The sequence below is a fragment of the Coturnix japonica genome, chromosome 9 (genome assembly GCF_054131305.1).
Source record: "Coturnix japonica strain WE chromosome 9, WE-NBRP24, whole genome shotgun sequence".
Classification (NCBI taxonomy): domain Eukaryota; kingdom Metazoa; phylum Chordata; class Aves; order Galliformes; family Phasianidae; genus Coturnix; species Coturnix japonica.
The window spans coordinates 6,291,819-6,317,072 of NC_140671.1; the positions used below are offsets into that span (position 1 = coordinate 6,291,819).

A 25,254-nucleotide genomic window follows, 5' to 3' on the forward strand; every position below is an offset into this window, starting at 1 on the left:
CTCAGCAAGTGTTTAAAGCACACTTAGGAGCAATGGGGGAGTTGAGCAGTGATGGGACGTGTGCATGTTTTGCCTGGGGCAGGAGCCATGTACAGCTTTAGGTGTACAAAGCAGAGCTGTGCTCCGTGCCCCGTGGGAGCCACAATACCCAGCTCTGGTTCATTAGCAGAGGATGTGTGGCACGTGCGGTTCGACTGTGCGCAGACGGAGATCGCCTTCCTCCAGAAGAGGCTGGCACAGCTGGAGGAGCGTCTGAGTGCTGAGCTCAGCTCCCGCACAGGGCTGGAGCAAAAGGCAAGCACTGGGGAGGGGGCTCCTGGATCTGGGGCTCTGGGGGCTATTCCCAAGCTCATACTTCCAAACTGGTGATCTCTGCCCAGCAGTGGTGCTGATGGAGCTTTCTGAATCTCCATCAGAAATGCAGATGCTTGCTGCTGGGGAAATTGTCTGATTCTTGCTGGCTTTTTTAGCTCAAAAAGTCCCTTTTTGCAACTGAACGTGGCCAAATTCAGCTTTGACCAGGTGTGAGTGTGAGCACAGGGTGGAAAGCTGAGGGGTATGGACTGGCTCAGCCATGGGTCTGGGAGACTGGGAGGGTCTCATGACCGTGCTAAGAGCTGGCCATGTAAAGATATGACATTTCCCAAGCCTTGGAGAGGAGACATAAAGCTCAAGTGCTTCTTTGAGAGTGCTGGGTACCAGGTCACTTCTCAGAAGCATAAAGAAAAGAGATGGGTGTTATTCATGCTACATTAAAAAGTAATAAGAGAAACAACCCAGACTTAAAAGCTTGAGTAAAGCAAAACATCCCATTTGCTTTCAGGCAGCTCGTTTGGAATTACAGGCTTCATTAGTGCATGATTTTGCTTATTTAAAGTCATTCCTTAATGATTCTGTTCCCCAGAAGGTGAGAGCTCCACGTGCTGCCATGCCCTGTGTGGTGCGAGCCTTTGGGGAAAGCAATCCCCCTGTGCAGGGCAGCATTGCTCTTGGAGGGGTTGCTTTGGGATGGTGGGGGTCCTGCTGGTGGCAGTGCCAGCTCCAGCCTCATGCCACTCTCCACCTTGTTCCACAGCTAGGTGAGGCACAGGCGGCATGCCAGACAGCACGGGCAGCAGCCCAGCAGCTACGGCGGCGGTGCAGAAGGCTGACCTGTGAGCTGGAGGATGCACGGGTCCTCGCTGAGAGCCAGCAGAGCCGCAACCATGAGCTGGAGAAGCGACAGAAGAAGTAAGGCCAGGAGTGGTCTGGGGATACTGGGAGGGGAGATGCAGGGTTGAGGATGCACAGCCTTCCTTGCTGTGCCACATCCTTTGCTTGTGCTTCTGGGGGAGATACCCTTCCTTCTGGGATCAGTCCTGGTTCATGGAAGTCACCACATTGCTTTGGTGCTGGAAGGCTGGGTACTGCCATCTCTTTGGGCTGTTGGACCTCTTCTGGGGTGGTTTGAGCCAGGGGTGGCTGCCATGGCCACTTTTGATGTGAGCATTGCTGCTGCTCAGCACTCAGCACAGGCTGAGGAGCAGCCCTGTGTCCCTCCTGCCTGGCCACACTGGCAGCAGTACCACGCGCTTCCCTCCAGGTTTGACCTGCAGCTGGCCCAGGCGCTGGGAGAGTCGGCCTTCGAGAGGAGCCTCCGTGAGAAGGTGGTCCAGGAGAACTCCTCCCTGAGGTGGGAGATGGGCAAACTGCAGCAAAACCTGGAGGTGAGATGGAAATGTACTGCTCTGCTCCTTTGCATCCTGTGAACAGCTCATGAAGCAAAGCTATTGCCTATGCAACTGCGGAGGCAATCCAATGCAAGGCCGGAGTAGTGATTCTGATTACATTTGGCACTGTTCTTGGGGGTGCCTGATGTATCTCATAACATTACCCTCTGCTAGAGCATGATCACGTTTCTCAAGTTAAGCCCCATGCCTTTGGTTGGCTGATGAGTCACTTGTGCTCTTCTTCGTGCCTCCACCCTCAGTCCCCTCCTGCAAGAAACTACTGGGTTGTGCCCCCAGGGCAGGACCCCAGTGATGTGGGGGCCAGAATCCATGCTGGGAAATAGGAACACAGCTCTATCCAAAATCACGTGTGGTGGGGGGCACTGCACCATGTTTCCCCTGTGCCCATGCTTTCATGGGGTGGAGTACAGTGATGCTGTGATTTGGGCAGGGGTCAGAGTGACAGAAGCATGGTGAGCTGGGGGCTACCATAGCACTCTGAGTGAGGAAACTGAGGTCCAAAGCAACACCTAGAGGGGGAAGGATTGCTCCGAAAGCTGGGCTGGTGTTGGACATGGAGCTGCACAGCTGCCTGGTGCTGCGGTTAGAAGCAGCCCATGCTTCTGGAGCAGTGTGCTGACCCTACTCTGTCCCCTCCTGAGCAGCAGCAGCAGGCAGAGGGGGCCAGCCTGGCACAGCGGGTTTCTCAGCTGTCTGGCCGCGTGCAGGAGCTCAGTGCTCCCGGTGCCCTGGACTCCAGCTCGGTGCCCATGCTCCGGCAGAAGCTCTGGGACCTGGAGGCCAGCACTGCTGAGCAGCGCAAGGAGCTGGAGAGGCAGACAGCCAATGTGGATCACCTGGAGCAGGTAAGGAAGCCCAGTGTGTGTGGGGACCCTGTGGTGTGAGGTGTGAGTGCGGGTGAATTTGCTTTTGGGTCTTTTAGCTGCACCAGAGGCTGGAGCTGGAGATTGAGAGGATGAAGCAGATCCACCAAAAGGAGCTGGAGGACAAAGATGAAGAGCTGGAGGATGCACGGCAGTCCTGCCAGAGGAGGGTAGGTTGGGCTGGGGGATGAGGGGTCCTTCCACCCCACGGGTACAAAGGCAGCAGCCCAGGACACAGCCATTGAATTTTGCTTTTGCTGTTTCAGAGAGGCAGGGGAAGTTGGAAGGTGGATGGGGAGATCTCTGCTCCCATGAGCATGTTGGTGCCGTACTGCTGTGGCCACTCATGCTGACTGCATGTCGTTCACCCTTCTCTCCCTCACACTGCATGTCCTCTGTTCTTATTACAGCTCCGGCAGCTGGAGATGCAGCTGGAGCAGGAGCATGAGGAGAAGCAGACAGCTTTGCGTGAGAAGCAGGACCTGGAGGGGCTCGTGGGCACCCTGTGTGAACAGGTGAGTGTGGGGCTGGGCTGGCTGCACCACTCAACCAACTCCAAACGCTACCCACACAGACAAGGTGATGGAGCTCATGTGAACAGGGTGATGACATGGCCAACACCCCCAGTGCAGTTAATGATTCTTTGTACAGCATCACTGGGAAGGTCCATCCATAGAGGGAGGTATCCGCTTTTCTCCTGGTATTTTCACGAGAGTCAAACAAAACACGGCTAACTCTGCAGCAGCTCTATCTGCCCAGAAAAACAGTTTATCAATTGCAATTTGCAGAGGAATTCTGTCCCAGACACATTTGCTGAACAAATCCTTTTTCACTCTCTAATGTGTCTGTGGCAGTGATGGAAGCACATGGAATGGGGAAAGTGCACCCAGCTGCTCTGTGTTCAATTAGAAGGTGAGGAATGGAGGCAGCTCCATTGAGAAGTATTTATCAGCTTGGTCATCTCTGCAGCTCTCGTGCCTCAGTTCCTGATGTGACAGTGTAGGGACACATGGCACTGGGGGTGGGACAGGGTCAGCTCAATGCCTGGCTTTGTCTTTCTACCTCCTTCCCAATCAAATCCATCTGCTAGGGCAGACGCTGGGCCATGTAGAAAACGGTGCTGAACGGCATCCAAGATAAGGTCCGTAGGGATGGTGGGGATAACAGCAAGTCAGCTCTGCTGTATGAATACTGCCTGACATACAGCGGGCAGCATGTTTCAGAGCAGTTTATTAAAAAAGGGGAAAAAAAGCCAACCCAGAAAACTAATTAAGGCAATGGAGATGCCAATGATTGTGGGTTTCAGCAAATGCCAGCCTGCTCGGAAGCAGGTTACAAGGTCAACCCGCACTATTAATTTTAGCCAGGGAACAGAAAATAGGAGAGCGGGGCTGTGGAAAAGAGATGGAATGGAAAATGCTCCCACTCTTCAATTAGCCTGAAACCATGTCCTGGCTGCGTGGTGCTTTCCTCATTCTTTCATCCGCGTAACCATGGTTGCTCTCTGTTGGAAGGAGGAGTGCAGAGGGTGGGTTTTTTTGGAGGTGCTTCCTCCTTCCCTTTCTTAAATGGCTGCAGACAGCACAGAGGAGAGTCAGGCAGAGTGCAGTGATCTGCTGCTGAAGGTCCTCGCACAAGGAACTGGTGATCCCCCAGTGATGCTGCAGCCTCAGTCCCACAGCTCCAGGTCTGATGAAGGTTCCCAATGCCTTGCATCAGTGAAGTGCTAATAGCTCCCAAGGATGCCCTCCTCAGGAATGCTTCATGGTTTAACTCTTTCCCCTTTGGGCTGACTTCTTCATGCCTTTGTTTCTCTCCTTACCATTTATCCCCAAGTTTTTCTGGCTGTTTCCATCACCCAAAGGCTTTCTTGTTTCCTCTGCTGCAGCTCTCAGCATACTTTGGGGTCTTTCCCCTCCAAATTTGAGGCCTCTGGCACCTCAAATCCGTGGAGGGTGGGAGGAACAACACTGGATCTGCCAGCAAAGCCACAGTCTGGGTCGTGTGATAAGCCCCATTGACAGTACTGGAGGTGCCCTGGGGACAGATGGGATGGGACACTATGGGAACACCTGGAGAACAGGGCAGGCAAATGCCTTGCAGGGAACCAGCATCCCAGTAGGGGAAAAAAATGCATCTTTTTCTGCAGCCTGCTACTTTTGGTGCACGATGTGTGCTCAGTTTGCTGCTCTCTCTCCCAGATTGGCCACCGTGACTTGGACGTGGAGAAGCGGCTGCGGAGGGACCTGCGCCGGACACGTGCACTGTTGGCTGATGCACAGCTGCTGCTGGCTGCCCCTACTGAGCCCGGAGCCACTGGAACTGCTGAGCTGCAGCGGCTGCAGAAGCAGGTGGGCACCAGGGGCTGGGGGGTGGGCAGTGGGTGGGCGAGCATCACTCTGCCCCTGGACACAACTTCACTGTGCTGCTGGTGATACTATCTGTGTGGGGTTGTCATTGCTTCTCCAGGGGTGTCACTCGTGCACCCTGTCCCTGTTGGCACCACAGGAGGGAATCTGCAGGTCTTGGGGCCTTGTAGGCGAGCACTGCTGTGGTGCCATGCTCACCCCATGCAGCGTGTGGTGCTGGAGAGGGTCGTCTTGCAGGAAGCACTGCTCTGTAATTACGCCAACAGCGGTTAAGTGTTTTTTCCTTTTTTAGGCAGCCCTGTTAATTACCTTCTGTTCAGTGTGCTTTCTGCCTTCTAATAACGCAATCCAGAGGCCTTGTTTTCAGGCTTGTTGCCATAGAAATGGCTGCACACGAGGCACAAGCTGCCAGAGCAGGGACCACAGCTCGCATGCTGCAGCCTGAGAGCAATGCCCTGGGTGCCATGCACTGGTGTTGGGGTGAGCATATGGGCACTACTATGCACTAGGGGGGCACAGACAGACAGATAGCCATGGTGCAGCCCAGCCTGGGCTGGTGCAAAGGTCACTGTGCCCTCAGATTGGTGATAGGTGCCACTGCTGTGGCATGTGCAGAGTACCAAGGCTTGGGCAGCTGACGCCAGTCCTCCAAAACCATGCAGTAATTAATCTCCATTGTGCATTTTCCCTGGAAACAAGCTAAATGGGAGGCATGAGCAATTCCAACAACATACAAATATAATTGAGATAATAGTTCTGCATAAATAACAGCTGCGAGCAGCAGCTGTTCCCACCTGCGCAGGGGAGAAGGGGAAGGTGAGCTCTGCAATGGGGCTGCTGGTGTGCTCATGTGCGTGTGTTTATGTCCATACCCATTCCCATGCCCACGCCCATGTGCATGGTTATGTCCATTCCTATGCCCATGTCCATTCCCATGCCCATGTCCATTTCTATGCTGCTGATCTGGGCAGCTGAATCAGGGAAGGACCATGACCAGAGGGCAGCAGGAGCTCCATTTTCTTGAACTCCTGAGTGATCTCAGACATTGTGAGTCATTTTGCTCTCTTTACCACCACGCAACAGTGAAGCCTTCAGTATTTCCTGAGTCCCGCTCCAAGGCTGGAAGCGAGGCACAGCCCTGCTGCCTTGTGCAATGAGAAGGATAGAGGAAATATTGGGAATATTGCCTTTCTATTATGCTGCCAACACTGAGGTTCTGCACGCATTAAAAATGCCTCATGGTTATGTCGTCCCTTAAACTGAAATGATTCCTAATGGCATTCATGATGAGGTTTTTCAGAGTCCGATCCATTCTACCACCAGCCCACAAATCTCTGCAAGAATAAAAACGTCGCTAAAAAGCCACCATTTCCGTTAATCAAAATCCATATGGTCTGAAAGTATAAGCATTGTTTCTTAATAAGTCTGAAGCATCCATTTCATGCAGGTATTTAACAGATGGCGTAGCTCAGCAAACGAATGTTGTTCATCCATTCATACATTATGTATTTTTGGGGGTATTTCAATCTATTCTTCCCAAGTGGGAAAATTCCATTGCACAAATTGAGAGGAAAGTGTTTAATGAGAGGTCCTGGAGATGAGTTTCTCTCTGGTTAAACTATACAGGGTTTTTGTATAATCGTTCAGGGAGGAACTGGAAAGAGGTGGGGAAGTGGCTTGTGCCATTGTAAGATGGGATCTGCGGGTATGGGAATAGATTGCCTGGGCAATTCATCTAAACAAGCTGAAGCTGGACACAGGAATGCAATTTTAAACCACTACTCTGTGGGATCCCTGCTGCTCAAAGCCAGGCCATCACAATTCAGGTGCTACAGGCCCCTTGTCTGTGTATTACAACTGTTCAGAGACCTCAGTGTTGCTGCCAAGATGGGGAGAGTCATTGGTCTTGAGGAACAAATGACTTCAATTTCCTCTGAGTTAAGCACTGGGGGAGCAAATTACCTCCTGAACTTCTCTGAGTACATCTCACTCACCGTAAACTGTTGAGAAAATGGAGTGAGGATTGCTCCAGAGCTTCATAAGGCCACTTTTTATTGAAGGAGGGAGTGAAAAAAGGCAATGAAACATCCTCACTGAAAATGGGCAGAAGTGCCCAAAGGCTGGACATGGGGATAGCCCTGTCCTCATGAGTGTGCGAGCCCTGCATTGCCCCAGCACATAGGGAATGGGCACAGGGAGCATGTAGGAGGTGAGGGGTTTGCTTTACTTTTTGATTAACAAGAGAAACCTGAGCGCTGCAGGAAAGGAACTGCACGATCAGGTACAGCCCACGTATGTTCCTCCATCTCAGCAGTGAGGACTTTGAGGATGGTGCTGCATCTTCCGGGTGTTTGCAGCCCATTTAAGATTATTGTTGTTTTAATGGCTGAGCTATAAAAACCGAGAGCAAATTAGCATTTATAAATGTGATATTTCATGTGTATTTGCAAATGCAATTTATGCGACGTGAAAAGCCCATTTGAAAACTCCAAATCGTGAATTGCTCTAATCAGGAATTACATGTAATTCACATAATTTTGCAAATTAATGATCCCAGCTCTATCTTGCTGAGGCAGTGGGTGCATGATGTGGGGCGCATGCTGCAGCCCCAGTGGGATGGGTGTTGGCAACACAGCCAATGCAAAGGGAAATGTTCTGCAAAGGGTTTTAACTCAGCAGCAGAAAGTCATAGGAGCAGCACAGATTTTAAAAGGCTGAGTTTTGTTGTGTGAACAGGGGAAACGCTCTGGGAGTGCAGTGCAAATAAACCTTGCTGTGCAGAAAGGGAGCAGCATGTGTGTTGTTAGCATCTCCCTCCATCTCTCACAGCTGGAAGAGAGCGAGGCGAGATGCGCAGAGGCCCAGCGGTCCCAGCAGGCGGCAGCCCAGGAGCTGGAGAACCTGCACGTGGAGATGGAGATGCTGAGCAGGAACAAGACCCTGGTGTGCTCCTCGGGCAGTGTGGTGCTTGGTGCAGGGATCAGCCTATTTACTGAGTCACCTGCCCTGGTGGCTCAATGGATAGGAAGACTGAAAGCACACAGCATCCCTTAATCCCCCTCCAGAGTTCCTTTTCCTCTCCCTGGTGTGAGATATAAGCCCAGCAAAGCTGGGTGCAATACTAGATTCTGTCTTGACGCTCACCCTCTGCCCCCAGGCGGATGAGCAGCTCAACCAGATGCAGCACGAGAGAGATGACCTCCTGCGGCGTGTCAGCGAGGACCAGGAGGACCTGAATGAGCTGATGGCCAAGCACAAGGCTTTGATTGCACAGGTAGGATCTGGGCAGTACCGGCTCTGCATCATTCCCTGCCTGGATGGTGCTTGGAAAACCCAAGCTCAAAGCAAATGGCCCAGTGGGGCTGCCTGCACATCAGGTCCATTGGGAAGCACGTGCTGTTTAGAGAGGAAGACACAGCTCAGCTTCCCTATCTTTCCTTATCTATCAGTAGTTTCCTGAGTGTTTTGTCACTCAGATCTTTCAGAGCACTGACAGAGAGCGCTGTGGCTTTCTGAGTGGCACCCAAATTAGGACAGGTTCTCCCAGGAGAGGGAACCCAGTGCTCCTGGTGGAGCAGCTGTCAGCATGGGGCTGGGCTGTATGAGAACTCCCAGCCTGGTCCCCAGTGGTGATGGTACAGAGCTGGGAACTGGCATCTGGAAGCACTTTGGGGAAATGAGCTTGGCCACGAGGTCTGCAAATACTTGTTTTGAATATCAAGGGAAGTCACATTCAGACAGCAGAATGAAGCCTGCTGTGCAGTGTGCAATGCCTCTGTCTGGGAGCATTTGCGTGCTACTCTGGTCCCAGGGACTGCTTCCATTGCTGGCTCTCTGTTCCCCAGTCTGCAACAGATATTGCACAGATCCAGGAGCTACAGACGCAGGTGGAGGAAGTGAAGAAGGAGAAGCAGAGCCTCCAGGAGAAGGTACTTTCTGCCCTGATGCACTGCAGAGCTCAGCAATGAGAGCCTTGTTGTCTCCATTGCAAAGCAATCCCTTCCTCTGTAAAACAGTCAGTTTCCAATTCCCATATATCCCATACATGCTCCTGGGAGCTGGAAGGCATGGAACCTGCTGCCCTCTGGCAGGGATGGGGATGGGGATGGAGATGGAGATGGGATGGGATGGGATGGGATGGGATGGGATGGGATGGGATGGGGATGAGGATGGGATGGGGATGAGAATGGACATGGACATGGTGATGGGGGTGGGATGAGCTGCCTGCCAATGGGAGTTGCAGGCCAGTGATAGCCTGAGGTTGAGCAAGGTTTTCCCCTGTGTGGCTCTTGAGAATGAAGGAGGACCAGGGCTGTGGGCCCGGGGCAGCACAGCCTCATTGCTTTGGCTGCTCTGCTGCCCTGGAGTGCATGCCTTTAAACACATGAGTAATCCCATTAACTTAAGTGCTTTATTGGAGCGTGGCTAAGCTGCCCAAGAATCAGAGATAGTACTCACTCACTCTGAGATGGAGTGAGAGCTGTTGTAGAGATAGGCCAGATAAAAGATGACAAATTCCCCTAGTTCTAGGTCAAATATAAATCTGAACCAAGCTTGTGCCAGGATTGCTAAAAAGGGCAGTTTTACTTTGGAGATCCCGGTGTAACAGCTGAAGAAAAAGCTCAGTGCAGCAGCTGTCCATAGAGGTGAATTGTGAATTTTTATGCCTGCTGTCCTCAAAGAATGTGCTGAGAAGAGAAAAGCAAGAGAAACCCAAATGAGTGCTGTCCTGCTGTAACATTTTCCTTTCAAAAATCTGTTCTACTGTCATGAATTTATCGCATGGTGTGAACAGAACAGAAGGGCATCCTTCAGGGAGCTCTGGGCAATATTTTCCCATTGTGCCTGGCAGCTCACAGCAGGCCCCATGCATTCACTTTGTCTTTAGAAGGGGATTGCGGGGAGATTGCCCACCCTGGGGCCTTACTGTAGCCACAGAGACCATCTCATGTTGGGGAAGGGAGATGATGGGCACACTGCTGGCAGCTGCTGTCATCTCTGTCCCCAGCTGCTGGTGGCACAGGCAAGTGTGGCACGCCTGGAGCAGCGCCCTGCTGAGCGCGCCGTCATCAGCCGACAGGAAGCCCGCATCCGTGACTTGGAGAGCCAGCTGGACTTCCAGGCTGTGCAGATGAAGCGCTTTGAGGTTTGGCTTTGTTTCACCATGCAGGGGTGGGCACAGGGGTCCGAGCAAGATGTCGGTGCGGGGTGCTTGGATATGGGGAGAGTGCTCTCTTGGTGAGCTTCCTGACTCCTTGTCTCATCTTGCTGCCTCCCCAGGTGTTGGTGCTGCGCTTGCGAGACAGTATCATCAAGATGGGTGAGGAGCTGGAGAAGGCAGCTGAGTCAGAAGCACGGGAGAAGGAAAGCACCAAGTACTACCAAAGGAGGATGGAGGAGATGAAGGCTGACATGGATGAGCTGGTGCAACGGGAGCTGGAGTCCAGCCGCCGGCGTGTGGAGCTGGTAAGGGAGAGCCCGAGGGTCAGGGGGTTCTGCTGTTCACAGCTCCATAGTGCTGCCCATGGAATCAAAGCCATTGCTGCTGCACCTGGCATTCATTTCTCTGCAGCTGGGCTGGCAGGCCTTCTACTTTTCCACATGCTGCACAGCAGGGTGTGCACCCAGAACAGGGCAATGCCCATGGGGTGCCAGCCCACTGGGCACAGACATGTAGCTCAGTCTCTACAGTGTGCCCAGCCCTGGCCATGCCTCCTCTATGCAGCAAATCAGTCCCAGTCAATGTCAGTAAACAGTTAACCTGCTCTGTGTGCTCAAAGCCCCGAGCAGATTGGGAGTGCAGCAAAAATAGCTTCACCTTCATCGCACAGTCCTCTCCCGCATCTCTTTTCATGTTGTGTTTTTTCAGTAAACAAAAGGAAAGTCTTGCTTCCAAGCAGTAATTGAAAGATATTGCATTTCTTCTAGCAAGACAGCCACATTAGAAGCAGTTATTTTATCAATAATCTTTTATTTAACAATCAAGGAGAATTCACCATTTCTTTCGCCCCGAGGCTGCCAGCCTTTCTGAAGGGAGCGGTGCTTCAGCGTGAATTATTCCTCAGCCACTGTGCATGCTGCAAACAGGCTTTGTCCTTGCTCCTGCAGCCTGCGTGCTGATTCGTGGCACTGGCTGCTGTGTTTGCACAGAATGTAAGATATCTCCTGGGCACGTGGCACAAAAACCCGTGAACAAACTCGTGGCAGATGTGGGGGCTGGAGCAGACTGGAAATTTGAGGTTACCCATCAGCTGCAGGAGGGTAGAGGGGGGAAGAGGGGGGCGGGGACCCCCAAGGAATTGCTCTGATTGCACTTCCCCAAGCATCATGGGAGAGCTGCGCTCAGGCACACTGAGCAGCGGGCATCAATAGTTAACAGAGAGCCATTACAGCTCTGCTCCTGTTAAATCCCCCATCTATTATAGATACTGCATGAATTATTCACTTAACATTACTTAAGTCATGGTCTGCACCTAACGATTTCTTTATTTAAATAAACAGTTGTGAGGCTGTGTGCTCACCAGGCGCTGCTGGGGTTTAAGAAGCTCACAATGGGATATATTCATTGCTCAGCTGGGATTGGGAATGGGTCTTGTATTCTGGGGTCCTGAGATCTACCGCCTCTACATCAGCTTCTCAAAGCTCTGACAGAGCTTGAGGGTCTTTACATCGTATTTAACCCCTGCTCCAACACCTATGGTGGGTCTCAGGACCCCTGTGTGTCCTTCGTTCCTTCTAGACCCAATCGGGGCTGCTGGGATTTAGGAGCTGTCCGTGGTTCTGGCACTAACCTGCAGCAGGGACAGCAAGTCTCTAGTGGGTGACGCCCAACCCATAGCAGGGGTGTGGAACTAGATGGTCTTTAAGATCCCCTCCAACCTAAGCCATTCTATGATTCTGTGATGGGAGCTGAGGAGCTGCCTGCCAGGCAGATGGCTCTGCCTTATGAATTTTGTAGGAAGAATGAGTTTTGAAAGCATTCCAGGCCTTGCACTATCACAGAGAGGGATGCACGTTTTCTAATGGAGGGGGCAGCTCTTGGCCTTGACTATCTCTGTCTTTCCTTCAGTTTCACGTCCTGAATTTCCCCCAAGGAGCTGCAGCTCTTCTTGCTGCAAAGCAGAACCTGAGCTGTGGCACACAAGATAGAGCAGGTCCTGGAGAGTGTGAAACCAAGCCTGGGTCTCTTTGCTCATTGCTATTCTCATGGGTTTATGCTCATCCCAGCACATGAGCCCTTTCCTTGGCAGGGCAGGGAAGGACACAAGGCTCTGAGCCATGCTGCTGCACCACAACGTCTTCTTAAAGTCATCTGCCTTTAATGAAGCTGTGAAATTCATCAGTGTAATAATTAACTACTTCCACTGAAAATCAAAGTACAGATGATAAAATATTCTCCACGTGGATTTTTGTGGAGTTATTTGAAGGTGAGAGTCACAGTGTAAATAACCATGTTTAAGTTCCTTTGATGGAAGATAGCCTTTGTACTTGCAGCTTGTTATTACCAAGCAGCCTAGCAAGGTGTAGCATACCATTTCCTGAAGTTTATGTATTTTTTTATTCTCAAGCTTTAAGATTGGGTTTATTTGGGCAGTTCTAGTGAAGCTAAGAAGGGAAATAAGGGAAATTTGTGCTAACAGCCACCAGCCCAGCCCTCAGACCACCTCATTGCTGCCCTGCAGCCCCTGCTGATCTTCCTCTGGGCCCTGCAGTGTTATTCTTTCCTTTAAATGAGAATGATTTAGTCTAAGAACAATAACAAGGTCACCCAATGGAGTGGCCCTTTGAGGTGAGTCTGGGTGATGGAAGTGGTGGGTGATGCTCCACTGTACACGCTGATTAGCTGTGCCGTGCAGTGGGCACGTGATTTCTGCTTTGCAATTGGAGCAGCAAATTGCCCAGGAAATCATCAGCACTTAACGGCTGCTAACAACATTGATAGTGCTGCTGGTGTCGGGGCCCCATCCCACTTGAGACTGCAGCCGTGGAAATGTTGTCACTTCAAACTTTGCGAGAACCCGAAAGCTAATTACTTAATTAAAAAAAATAACGATTGATGAATACTGCAGGTGTATGCTAAGTAATTCAGATAGCAGCAATCCAAATTGGGCTAATTAGATTACACTTCACCTTGGGTGGATGAGAGTGCGGCAGTTGTGTTGTGACAGCAGAGCCACAAACATACAGCAGAGACGAGGCTCTTGGCATTCTGCACATTCCAGCAACTGCTTTGCTGCTGCTTTTGCTTATCTCTTCCTAACTTATCTTCTAATAAGTTTGGAGTTTGGGTGCTGTGCTCTGGGTCAGTTCATCTGCTGATATGTGTGTGTGGGGAAACCTAGTATGGGATTGTCTGCAAAAACAGGTAGAAGATGTCTTTTATTTATTAATGACAAAATACAGATTAAGCAGATGTTTCTGAGCCAGGTGGGCTGGTTTCTGCTGTGTCTGAAGGGTTGGTCAGATTGGTGGAGGGCTCAGCTCTGCGAGCTGTTGGAAACTCATGGTGTCATAGAACAAAAGGGGCCAGGAGGGGCCACTGGGGATCATCCATCCCTCTTAACCCAGGTCCAGCAGTGCCTGGCCCAAGCATTTCCGCCTGTGCTGCCTCTGCAGACAGTATCTGATAGTTTGCTGGGACAGTGGTGAGCTGACATTGGGATGTTTATTGTCACCTTGCATCTTGAAGATAACTTTTTGCATTCAAAATCTAATTATATTGTCATAATTATTCCCTTCCATGAGACACTTGTAGGGTACAGTATGTTGTGAATTGCTCTCAGCTCTGCATGGCACTGTGCTTTGTGTTTGATCAACTCAGTACCTATGGCAATGGCCAAAGGGCCACTGCTGGAAGGAGCCCATTGTAGTAGTGCCACTTTGAGCACCACGCTCTCCTTTAGGATCAGGAATTCTCAGCTTTCAGGTCACCCCTGAGCCCAGCAGTCTGGGGGGTTTGCTCCTTGTCAAGAACCCACAGAAGTCAGTGCCTGCTGGGTTAGCAGCAGCAGAGCAGAGGAGAAGGATTAATTGAAGGCAGCAAACTATACTTCATTTGTTGTGGTATCACGGAGCCAAGGAATTAGCTCAATAGAGGCTCTTACCAGCCTTATTATGGCTCAGGAGTGCTGAATTTTGGGAAGCTTCTTGGCAGCTCTCAGGGTGTTACCAGTACTGGCACCTATCCAGAGCAATGGCAATACAGCGCAATCCTAGCTGGGCTATTTCTCTGCATGTTTTTATGAACTAGAATTCTCTTCCCCTCGGGTCCGGCTGCTCCGGTGATCTCGGAGCTCCTGTTATTTGCTCTGACAGCCCACTGGCTCCCACACTGTGGCCTGTCGCAGCCCACGGTACAAATCATCTCTCACCTTGTCACCACCGAGATGGCAATTTTACAGCTGGCAGCCTCAATCATGTTGAATTTGCAGCTTGTTCTCCCTCTCCTTTTCTCTCTATCATGTGATGGTTTAGAAAGCTGCATAAAGAGTTCTTTTTGGGATAGTCCTGAGAAGAGCTGACATCAGATGAGGATGGGTCAGGTATCCCTGGTGCCGTGGGTGCTGCCAGATCTGCAGTGTTTGTTGTGTTGTACTGCTTGCCAGGGCTTTCCTCCCTGCGATTTAAATTATATATTAAACTTCCAGTTTTCTTATAGGCTGGTAGCATCTCTGGAAAGTCCTTTGTTTCTAAGCAGGTGTGCTTAGAATTCACTAAGTGTGAGTGGCTCCAGCAGCCCCCTGTGGTCTCCAGCCCCATGCTGTTCTAGGAGCTCTGGAGCTCAGTGCTCCCAGGCCCAGTCCTTTGGGATGTGGCATGCAGGGAGAGATGCTCATGCATGGTATCACACACAGACATTTGGTATGATGGCTGTCACACTGATTTAGCAGTGAGGCAGCAATGCCCCAAAATCACCATCCCCTGACCTTGGGTATCCCCAGGTATCCCCCCTCTGTGGCGATGTTGCTCCAGCTCTGCTCATTATGTAGGATAGGGCATGCATTATGTGGTGGTGGGTTGGGAACTGATGCAGTGTGGTCCTACAGGAGCAGCAGTTGGCCGAGGCAGCGGCAGCAAGACAAGGGCTGCAGGCAGACCTGGGAACAGCCATCCGGCGCATTGCAGACCTGCAACTGGCCCTGGAGGAGCTGCGTGCCAGTGATGACAGTGATGCTGAGAGGTGAGGGGGGAAGGGTGAGCTAAAATCCACAGGCTCACAAGAAATTCACTCCTTCATAGTAAACGATTTCCAATACAATTGGCACATTACAGCAAGGTGAGAAGTGCTTCCCGGCAGCGATATCCTCAGCTGCCACTCTTGGCAGCAGCACAGTTCATTGCTCCATTCCTTTCCCCAGTGCAGGCCCAGTGGTGCTGCAGTGGTTGTGCCCCGGGCTGGGATAGGAGGGAGCAGGAAGCAGGGTGGGGGGTTGTAGCAATGTGATGCTCTGAGATTGGCCCCAATTGCTGCTGCCTGGGAGGATGTTACCTGCCTCAGTCACAGACTCACTGCTGTTCTGTCAGTGGTGGGCTTTGATACTTCTCACCTGGAAAGGTTTTGCCCTCACCAACTTCACACAGTGAGTTTTGGGAGGCTGTGCTGCTGCTGACTCTGTTGTCTGCTGTTTGCAGTGTGCGGACGGCGCGGGACACACTGTGCTCCAGGAAAGAGACGTGAGTGAGCTCTGTGCAGGGCTAAAGGAAAACCCCAAAGGATCTCATCCAGCCTGAAACTGGAGCAGGGCTGCTGGGGGGTCACCATTCCCAATGAGCTGCAGGATGAAGAAGGTGCTGCCACCAAACTCGCATCCTGACACTAATAGGGCTCTGCTCTCCCCACAGGGATGCCTGCTCAAGTGTTGGCTCCGTGCTGAGCCTGGAACCTGCAGAAAGCCTCTGCTCCTGGCCAGGCTCATCTATAGGTTGGTCATCCCCAACTGGAGGCAGTGTGGCTGGGAGTATCTCAGCGCTGTCCATTGGCAGCCGCAGCACCCAGGGCTTGAGGTAAGGGACTGCACCACTGTTTTTCATTCCAGCTGAGATATCTTCAAGGATTTGAGGAAAACAAATCGGTTTGTGAAATCCACTTGTAGATCAGCCCAAACAGTTTAACAAGAGCTTTAAGTTACCAGTTTGTTAATTCTTTGCAATAAGAAATACATGCCACATCCTGTTTTGCACAGCACATTGTGTTTGGGGTGGTTCAGCCAAGGAAAGATGTTAATTGGCTTTGAGCTTGCAAGGCTCCATGCCTGACATCTGCAAACATTTTGCAAGCTGAGTACTTTGCAAGTGGAGACCCCAGGGCAGACACAGGGGTGACCAGGGCATGGCACAGGCCTGTGGCATCACTTAGCTCTTGAGTAGTGTATATGTGAGCAATGAACACGTGTTGGGGTGGCGTGTCCCACCCAGTGTGGACAAGGGGTGGGAAACTGAGGGAGCTGAGGTTGCATCATTCAACCAGGGGAGGCCAGGATAAGTGCAATGCCAGATGAAAGCCACTACATCAAAACTGTGCTTCAAGCAGTGTAATATCCCTTGATGTATTCTCTGGAGATAATTTAAAGAGGCAATGCAGTCTATTTGAGGATTTGTACGCCATATGCTCGCTTTTTTGCTTCTGAAGGAACAGTATGCATTTATACAGTTTTAATATGAGATATGTTAATTTCTGACAGCAGTGCTGCTGGGCTGTAAGCAAGCTGGAGGGTGGCCCAAGAGCTCGTGTGGCTGAACTGCTCGGCTCTGTGCCATGCAGCACAGGGATGAGCAGTGACATCCACCCTGAGCTATGGCCAGCACTGCACACATCCTTGACAACCCCCTTCTTGGTGTCACATGTGTGTAGTAAAAGAATGGGATGAATTTTGTAGTGGACCAAGGTTGAGTGGCTCCATCTCAGGAAGGAGGTGGTGGGTGCAGAGGGGGCACCCAGCTTGCGTGGTGCTGGGGAGAATGATGAGCAGCTCCTGTGCTGGAGCAGCATGGGCTGAAGCAGCTCCAGAGCATGAGTCCCAAGTAAGGAAGGTGTTTCCCCTATTTTTCATGTGTGGATGTGCCAAATGATAGCTTTATAACAAATGGAAGAAAGGTTTTTTTGTATCGTAGGCTCTTTGGCATTGGTTGCTGCAGGATGTTGCAGCCAGCACTGTGAGCAGATGGAAGAATGAGCAGGGTCACGAAGGGCTGGGGGCTGCTGCCTGCAGCATGGGGCTCAGGTGCCCCTCATGCTGTGGCCCCAAGGATGGTGTACAGGCATAGGCAGCACAGGAATGGGGGCTCTGGGGGCAGGTGCTGGGCTCATCCCCCTCAGCACCACTTGACATCCTTTGCTCAAGCTGATAGAGCTGTGGCCTTAAGTGCATGGCAGTAAATCAGAAGTTATGGCTTATATCGTGTTTGTGAGATGAAGTATGCCAGAATTATAATTAAAAAGGCAGGCATGTAGTCTTGGGGATTAATAAAAATAACTTACTAGGCTGACCATGGCCTTGGGGAAAGGAAATCTGCACCGAGACCTGGATATAATGCGGCAACTGGGGTTTGTGAGAAGGCAAATTGCAAATCCCAGTGTGGTGGCAGTGCTTGGCTTCAACTAATCAGTGGTGGAAACATTAGAGAGGAGTCAATATGAAATGCAACAAGCAGAATAGGAGAGGCAAGGTAATAAAGACGAGATCAGCACAATGAGCTCTTCCGTATCAAGATGCCTTTGTCTTACACAAGCACCCAGCGATGACAAATGAATCTGCCTCGCACTCACTCCTCAGTTGTACACATGAGATGTTTCCTGAACAAACAGCTGTCAAAAGCCAGGAGAAGGAATATAAGGCTATTACTGTCTGGGTAGCGCACAGAAAGGAGAGACTTGATTAACGCTTTCTTTAATTCTCTACTATTTAAATGCTTGTACAAAATGTTGGACAGCAGGGCTAAGCCTCACTAAGCATGACACATAGCAGACTTGTTATAAGCCTTCCATTTTTCATTAGGAAGCAAATTCCAAACTCGACGGGCTGATCCTGCCTCTCGCTGCAGAGCATCCCTGCAGAGCTGCCGACCCTGACGTTCAGGCAGGGACACCCCAGGGCCAGGCACAAGGCTGGGCTCTGCCATGCTGATTATAATTGCGTTGAAAGCAAATCATTGCACTGAAAGCTGGGAGCTTCTGTAGATGATGGCATGGTGAGAAAATCCTTTTCTGACGGAAATGAGGCCAATTTCTTCTCTCTCCCTGGAATGGAGTTATCTTGGCTCTATTTATGAGTTACCAGGAAAAGCATCTGAGACTCACTTTGATGCCTGGTCATGTGTTGCAGTGCATGTGTGGATTTTATTGTATAAATGATTTCAACTACCATAATTGTAATCATGTTAATTGCTGTGTAATCTTCACTAATTATTGTTGTATGTCATTTGCTTTGGTGTGAATGGCATATTACGGTGTCCCGTTTGGCTCGCAGATGCCTTCAGAGTTCTGCATCAGGCCCTATATTTTGCCCATGACTTAGGGAAATCTCTGACACCTGGTGCTTTGCTGGGTGGTTTCAGTATGATTAAAGCATGGACATAGGATTGCTGCAGGACAGGGCTGACTTGCATTCCTGCCTGGCTTTTTTGGAGTGTAATTAATAGAAAATGAGGTGTAGCTTCAGTACCTTTGTGGCACCAGGGTGTGCAGCAGCAGGGGATGAAGTGCTGGTGGGGTGGCTGGCGGCAGCCAGGAGCCTTGGGGATCTCAATGGAGCACAAAGCTGGGAGCTGCTGCAGAAAGGCACGTCAGCCTCATTCATGTTCTCCCCATGAGAAATGCTCAGTGTGATATTTTGATCTCAGATACGGATCTTTGTGGTGGTACCTCCAGGTTTTGGCAACATCGCTTCCTTTTGAGGAGAAGCGCTAACAGCTTTTGTTGGAAGGACTCAAGTGTTGTAGGTGCTGGAAGGAAAGAGAAAAAAGTGTCAAATGCTGAGCAATCCCCGCAGTGATTTCCTATGGCACAGCACACAGCTGCCTGCACAGCACGGCTAAGCTTCAGCCCTTCTGTTGTGGGACAGGGGTTGGTGAGCTTGGGGCAGAAATGGCCCTTTGCCACCCCCTGGTATCAGGTTGGAGCTGGGGGGAAACCACTGTGCTCACTGCTGCCACTTTGCTTCAGGCTGTAAAGATTGTTATAAAAATAGTAACTGTCCATCTTGCTGAGCAGGGCGATAAATAGCAGAGTGTGGACCGGTTGTGTTACAGCCCATTAGGGTTTCTTACCTCTTCAGTTCCCTTTTATTTCAGTCTTAAAAACCAAAGCAACACGCTGAAGCTGACTGTTTAATTTATGGAAGTCGGTCATGCAGCAGTCAGTTTACAATATTATTTAGAAGCACAAGAAATGATTGGAACCATTTCCATACAAATTTGCTCTGAAGGATTACACTAACTATTTAGGTAAGATGCAATTTAGAATCCTAAAACCCAGCATTACCAAAATGTCTGAAGCCATTAATCAGCTGGACTCCGGGTGCAGCGACACGGGTGAGTCCTGAGGTTGCTGTGTACCATGAGATTAAAACTGTGGTTAATTCCCTTTGCATTGGATAATCAAACAGTTCAGACCCAGTGATGAGCTGTGGGCACTGGGGACTGGGGGAACATAGAGTGTCTCTGTTATCCCATTGCTCCTTCAGTTGCTTCCCTTCCCTGGCTGTGGAGTTTGTCTTCAGTCCCATGTAAATTATTTCACGGGTCAGCAGAGACCGTTCAGAGCTCGTCCGGTGTTGTCACCAGGATTATCCACTATCACCCCGTTCCCTTGGCAACCTGAGCTTTCCCTGGGCAGGATGCTTTATTGCTGCCGATGGAAAACCTGATGGCTGCTCCTACACTCCTGCTGGGCTCACCGAGGTTTGTTTGTATTTGGGTTCTGCTGTTTTTCTTTGCCTTTTCCTCTCTCTTTCCCTCTTTTTGGTACCAGACAAGCTTAGACCCAGCCAGCCTTCTCCCTGCAGCCAGTTTTGGAGTCCCCTTGATGCTTTCTGACCTTTTGGTGTGGATGCTGATGGGGGTCCCTGTGCCCAACACCAACCACAGTGCTCGTGTGTGCCCGTGTTCCTGGTCTCACCATCACGTGGCTGGGAGCGTGCAGCCTATAGATAGTAACTGGCTATCATTGTGCTAAAATTACACCACGCATAGCTCTACAGAGACGCTTCTTTGTTTCAGATGTGCCCTGGCAGCTTGGCCCTTCGCCTTTCCCTGCGGTGGCACAGGCAGAAAACACATATTTTTAGCTGAAAGATGAAGGGGTGAGGGTGCAAAGTGTCACACCTGGGGTTTAAGTGACACCGAGGCCACTGTGACTGCAGCCCCTCCCCATCACTGTGAGGACAGGAACAGGCTTGATGCAGAAGGCACTTTTGCAGCGTGCACTAGGAGGTGAGAGGGCATTTGCTGTGGGAACACTCCCCAGCTCCTGTCCTAGAACTACTCAGTGCCACTGGACACTTTGGTGAGGGACCAGTAGTGCCCAGGGGAAGGAGGGAGTTCTCATGTTCCCACCATGCAGCCACTCTATCTCCATCCCTGTTACATGAGGCTGGGAGCAGTGTCACTGTTATAGTGCCAAGGAGCAGGACTGGTGTCAGGGCCATGGTCCTGGCCATGGACCCGCTGAGCTCAGTGCGGAAGGATGAGCCATGCTGTGATGTTGGTGCTTGCTGTTGTTGTTGCCCTTTCTGCTGTTCCACGTCTGCACTGTTTAAAAGCTACAATCCTGGTAGCAAGAGCCATCTGTGCTGAGCTGATGCCATTCCCTGGGTAGCACCATGCAGAAGGCTCCGTGAGCCTACTGGGGTGAGGGCTGAGTGTTTCTGGGTCAGAGTCCTGTTAGCACCAGTGGGTGGTGGGTCTCACCCTCGATGAGCACGTGGTGCCCACACCATGACGTTTGCATCACGGCTGCTTGCAGGGTGAGATCCCTCCCCACACGATCACTCTCACTTCTGCTCACTTCTGACAGCTGCTCTTCAACGAGCAGATTTTTTCCCTAGTTTGCATTCGCTTAAGGGATGAAACCATGTGCTGTGGGCATAGGGCAGTCCTGGTGTTGCCTGGCAGGGAGATATGCTGCTGTCCTGCTGTCCTCAGAGCCCCTCTGTAGGGCAGACCCTGTATGGAAGCAGCTCATCCCTCAGCTCCCTGCCCACAGCCATCCTTTGTGCTGCTCCTGCTCTTCCCTGTGGTCTTTACTATCCGGAGGAGCACCCTGCAGTAACATTAAGAAGCACTTGGTTTGTTCAATGAGTTGCTTTCATAAAATGTGAGCATAAATTTGGCTTAGGCAGAAAGAAAACAAACCCTATATATTGCTATAACATGATGAGAAGAAAAGATGTTTGGAGGTGTGTGTTGCTTTGGCAGAGTTAAAGCGGATGATGCCATACAGTGTATGCCACAGTTAGCTGGATTTGTTTTACATATTGTTATTTAAAGACAAAATCTTTGGGCACTGCCGAACTTTTAGATGCTGCCATGAGAGTTTTCTTTCTGATGCAAATATCAGCTTTTTGCCCCATTGGATGGCATTACGGTGGCTGAAACTAATGGCACTCTGTTGTGCAGGGGGAGCAGAGACACCACCGAGCCTTCAGCCACCCGGCCGGGCTCCTCCTTGAGCACGAGATCCGTCGATGCTGCAGACATGGGGAAGGCTGTGAGCCCTCTGCTCAGCGCGAGGAGACGGGAATACGGAAAACCTCCCTCAGACAGCACGGAGCTGACGAGCCCGATGGATAAACCCAGAGCCAGATCCCCACTGCCCAGCGCCTCTGCTGCTCTCTCTGACTACGTGGGGGAGCTGCGAAGGAGGAGGGTGGCAGAACGGGAGCCGGGCCCCCTACTTGAGGATCCCTCGGCCCTTCCCATCTACCGCACCACTGGAGCCGCAGCCCTGCGGCGCAGCAGGTCTCGTCTGGGGGATGCAGACACCGAGCTGCCCCCCGAGGTGAGCGATGGAACCGACAGCAGCCTGCCTCGCTCCTCCAGCCTGCGCAGCCTGACCCAGCAGCCGGCCGAGCCCACGCTCTCCCCAGTGCTGAAAAGATCCTCCAAATTCGGCTCGTGTGATTCCCTCCTGTTGTCCATCGGTGGCCCTGAGCTACTCGGGATGAAACCATGGAGGAGCCGCCTGGAGCCGTCAGCGGAGGAGGATGCGCCAGGCTCCGGGTTGGGAGAGGGGCCAAGGGGAGACCCCTGTGCATGGAAGATCCCCACACTTGGCTTTGAGAGGAAAGCCAGCCCCGAGCTGGAGGAATTCCTCCCTGCCATCCGCAAATCCCGCTCCACCAGCAGCCTGGCCAAGCCTGGCAGGGACAGGAAGGACGGACACCGGACCCTGACTGTCCGCTTCCAAGATGAGGCTGTGGTGGGAGATTCAGCCTCCTCCAGGAGCAGGAGTGTGGCACAGCCTGGCCTGGCCCCCAGAGGAGACCGCTCCGACTCCTCCTCATCCTCGGGCTCCATCCTCTCCTCCAGGAGCATCGACAGCATCAAGCAGCAGCCGTGGAGATCAGATGGGGAAGGCTGCAGTGGGAAGGGCAGCGCTGAGAGCAGCGGGGAGAGCCACCGGGCAGAGGCGGAAGGGAAGGAGGATGACGTGAGCAGCATCATGAGGAAGTACCTGGGAAAAGAGTGAGGTAACAGCACCGAGCTGCGAGCCCTGAGTGCTCTAAGCTCAGAGCACTGATGGCAGCTTTATCCCCATGCTGCTGCCTGGGCCCACACTGTACCCCTGGAGCTGTGTCCTCTGGATCCTGCCACACAGCTCCATAGATAGCCCTCAGTCCTGTGTCCACTGGGTCTGGAGCTTCCTGCCTGGACACCAAAGGTGACCCCTACCACAGCAAGCAGCTCCAGCTCCCAGTCAGACCGTGTCCTGTAGTTAGCAATTGCCTCTGACAACCACTTCGATCCAATTTTCGGATTACAACTGACACTTGGAGAATTAGGATTTATTACTGCAATCCAGGTTTGAAAGCAAAGTCCCTAATGAATGCGCCACGACTGTAATTAAGTGTTTAAAATAGATTAGGAAAACATTTTGTAAAACCATTGCCTTTAGACGAACTTATTGGGTGTCAAGCTGTGACCAAATTGACTAAGCCAACAGAAGAAGGGAGAGTGTGTTAATAAAACATTTCTTTCCAGGAAGCAAAATTTACATAATGCAATGTCCCACTTTCCACAAGTCTTTATGTCACTATAACGGCAGTAACTGGACTCTGTGCTGTGCACAAGTGAGGAGCTGCCAGCAGGCAGAATCCCATCCCTCTTTTAGAAGGGCACCTGATAGGAAATATAGCATTTAAACCCCCTGCTGAAAGGGGTCCCCAAAAGTCACAAGTGTTACAGCTGATGAGGCTTTTGGCTGTAATCACAGCACAGTTTCTGCACACTCCTGCTCTGTTCTGCTTCACCGTGGGGGTTCTCAGGGTCAGCACTTTCTCCTGCAGCCTCCTGGCTGCCCAAGGTGCCTCGTTCCATTGTAGCATTGCTCAGAATTAAGCAACACAGCTGAAGTATTTTTGGGTCTTGGTGTGAAATGCAGTAATCGGAGTGAAGCACGAAGGCCGGTCAAACTGAGCTGCACCTTGATGAGCACTCAGCAGAAGCTCTCGCTATATACGCTTTTCTTCTATTTTTAGTTTCCAGAAGCTGAGTCTTTATCTGAAGTTTTATAATTCCATTCATAACTGAAGCCGGACACATCAGTGGTTTCATGACCGTTGCCTGCTGGGACATCTTATGGCCACATCCCACTGCTATGAAGGACAGGACGCAGCACCTGTTGCAATGGAAGGCTGTATTTCCATGTCTGCTTGGTTTTTACACAATAAAACTTTTGCTTCTTCACCCCGAGACTCTTCCTCTTGCATTGCATTGGTCCATGTGGTGTCACTACATATGTGGAGGGGTGCGGGGTGCTCCCAGCTCTACTTATCAAAGTACACCCTTGAGAACGTCCCACCATACCCCCTGTTTGCTCCTGACCAGCTCTTCTTATGGTCATAATCCTCTTCCCTAGAAGAGACCCCAGACTTACTCATCTATGGGGTATCTGTGGCAGCACTCTGCTCCCCATCAGTGCTCAGCTGGAAGGTTCTTACTGTGTTGCACAGCCCCCTGTGACCTTTTGGGCTGCCTTTGGAAAGGCATATTGGGCAGCATTCAGCATTCAGTCATGCTTTTTGGATTCCTCCCATTCATTTCTAATTTAAACCAAACCACGGCAGCAAGAAACATTTTCCTTGTCACAGATGAATGCGAAACCTTCATCCCTGGGTTCTCGTCAGCAGTTTGCTCAGGCCCCATGTGCTCTGTAAGCAGTTTCTCACTCCCAGCAGCGCTGCAATGCCAGCAGCACACACTGATACACCGCTGCATCCCAGGCACAAGGTGACAATCCCTATGCACACATCAGCACAGGCATTCCTGGCCACTCACGAGCTCTCTCGGGGTGGCACATATCACTGTGTGTGCCATTCCAATTAGTTCAGATGTTTGCCCAGCCTCGCACTGTGCTTTGGGAAGTGAGGGTCCTGCTTTTGGATTACATTGAAGTACATTCGCAGCAGTCCCTGCAGAGCACCCATGAACCACGTTCTCTGCGAGCGTGTTGAAATCTCTTGGAGCTCAGAGCAATCCTGCTCAGAAACAAATGTACAGTTGTTGTTTTTAATCCTTTTTTTTCCCCCCCTTGAAACTGCAGCACACTGTGTAATCATTACAGCCCCTGCAAGTTCACGGATGAAGCAAAAGACATCTCTTCTCCAGTCCTCTCTGCATAAAGCAGGCAGCACAAAGAGGCAAAAAAAGAAGTAGTTTACAGAAATCCTGCGCTCCCTTCTGTGCTTTCAGATGCAAAAAGAGAAAGCAGAGATGATTGTGCAGTTTGGAAGAGAGATCTCTGCAGCCTGCCCTTCCAGCCTGTAAGGATGTTTCCTTAATACTGCTCTCCAACAAAAACTGCTGGGAAGAATCTGACTAAGCTGCAGTAGCCAAGCTTGGCAGGGATGAGAACTTACTTAGAATCATGAAGGTTGGACAGGACCTCAGAGATCATCAAGTCAGACTTCTCTCTGATGAGCCTATTGGTCAGAGTGCTGCTCTAAGTGCCATCCCAAGTCTGCTCTCTGTCTGACCCACAGACATGGGATGGGTGAGGTGTCAGCTTGCAGCTCATTCTCAAGCTACCATCACAACTCAGTATGCTCAAAGAGCTGCATAAACTGCTCGTTATTG

At 51.1% G+C, this 25,254-nt stretch overlaps 1 protein-coding gene across 4 annotated transcripts in view; it reads left to right on the forward strand.

Moving 5' to 3' along the window:
• MYO18B (myosin XVIIIB) overlaps nt 1-23,865 on the forward strand; it is a 42,638-nt gene extending 18,773 nt beyond the window's left edge. For 3 of the 4 annotated variants that reach the window (XM_085509494.1, XM_085509496.1, XM_085509495.1), the window contains exons 28-44: nt 170-294; nt 1,076-1,230; nt 1,583-1,706; nt 2,375-2,575; nt 2,653-2,763; nt 3,004-3,108; nt 4,795-4,944; nt 7,792-7,905; nt 8,120-8,236; nt 8,808-8,891; nt 9,971-10,108; nt 10,243-10,428; nt 15,009-15,142; nt 15,595-15,636; nt 15,805-15,966; nt 21,577-22,649; nt 23,658-23,865. In XM_085509494.1, coding sequence (XP_085365620.1) covers nt 170-294; nt 1,076-1,230; nt 1,583-1,706; nt 2,375-2,575; nt 2,653-2,763; nt 3,004-3,108; nt 4,795-4,944; nt 7,792-7,905; nt 8,120-8,236; nt 8,808-8,891; nt 9,971-10,108; nt 10,243-10,428; nt 15,009-15,142; nt 15,595-15,636; nt 15,805-15,966; nt 21,577-22,648 — 3,020 coding nt within the window. In that variant the 3' untranslated portion in view covers nt 22,649; nt 23,658-23,865. The remainder of the gene's footprint in view (nt 1-169; nt 295-1,075; nt 1,231-1,582; nt 1,707-2,374; nt 2,576-2,652; nt 2,764-3,003; nt 3,109-4,794; nt 4,945-7,791; nt 7,906-8,119; nt 8,237-8,807; nt 8,892-9,970; nt 10,109-10,242; nt 10,429-15,008; nt 15,143-15,594; nt 15,637-15,804; nt 15,967-21,576; nt 22,650-23,657) is intronic. The other variant, XM_085509497.1, reaches the window with a different exon arrangement.
• The last annotated feature ends 1,389 nt before the right edge of the window (nt 23,866-25,254 follow it).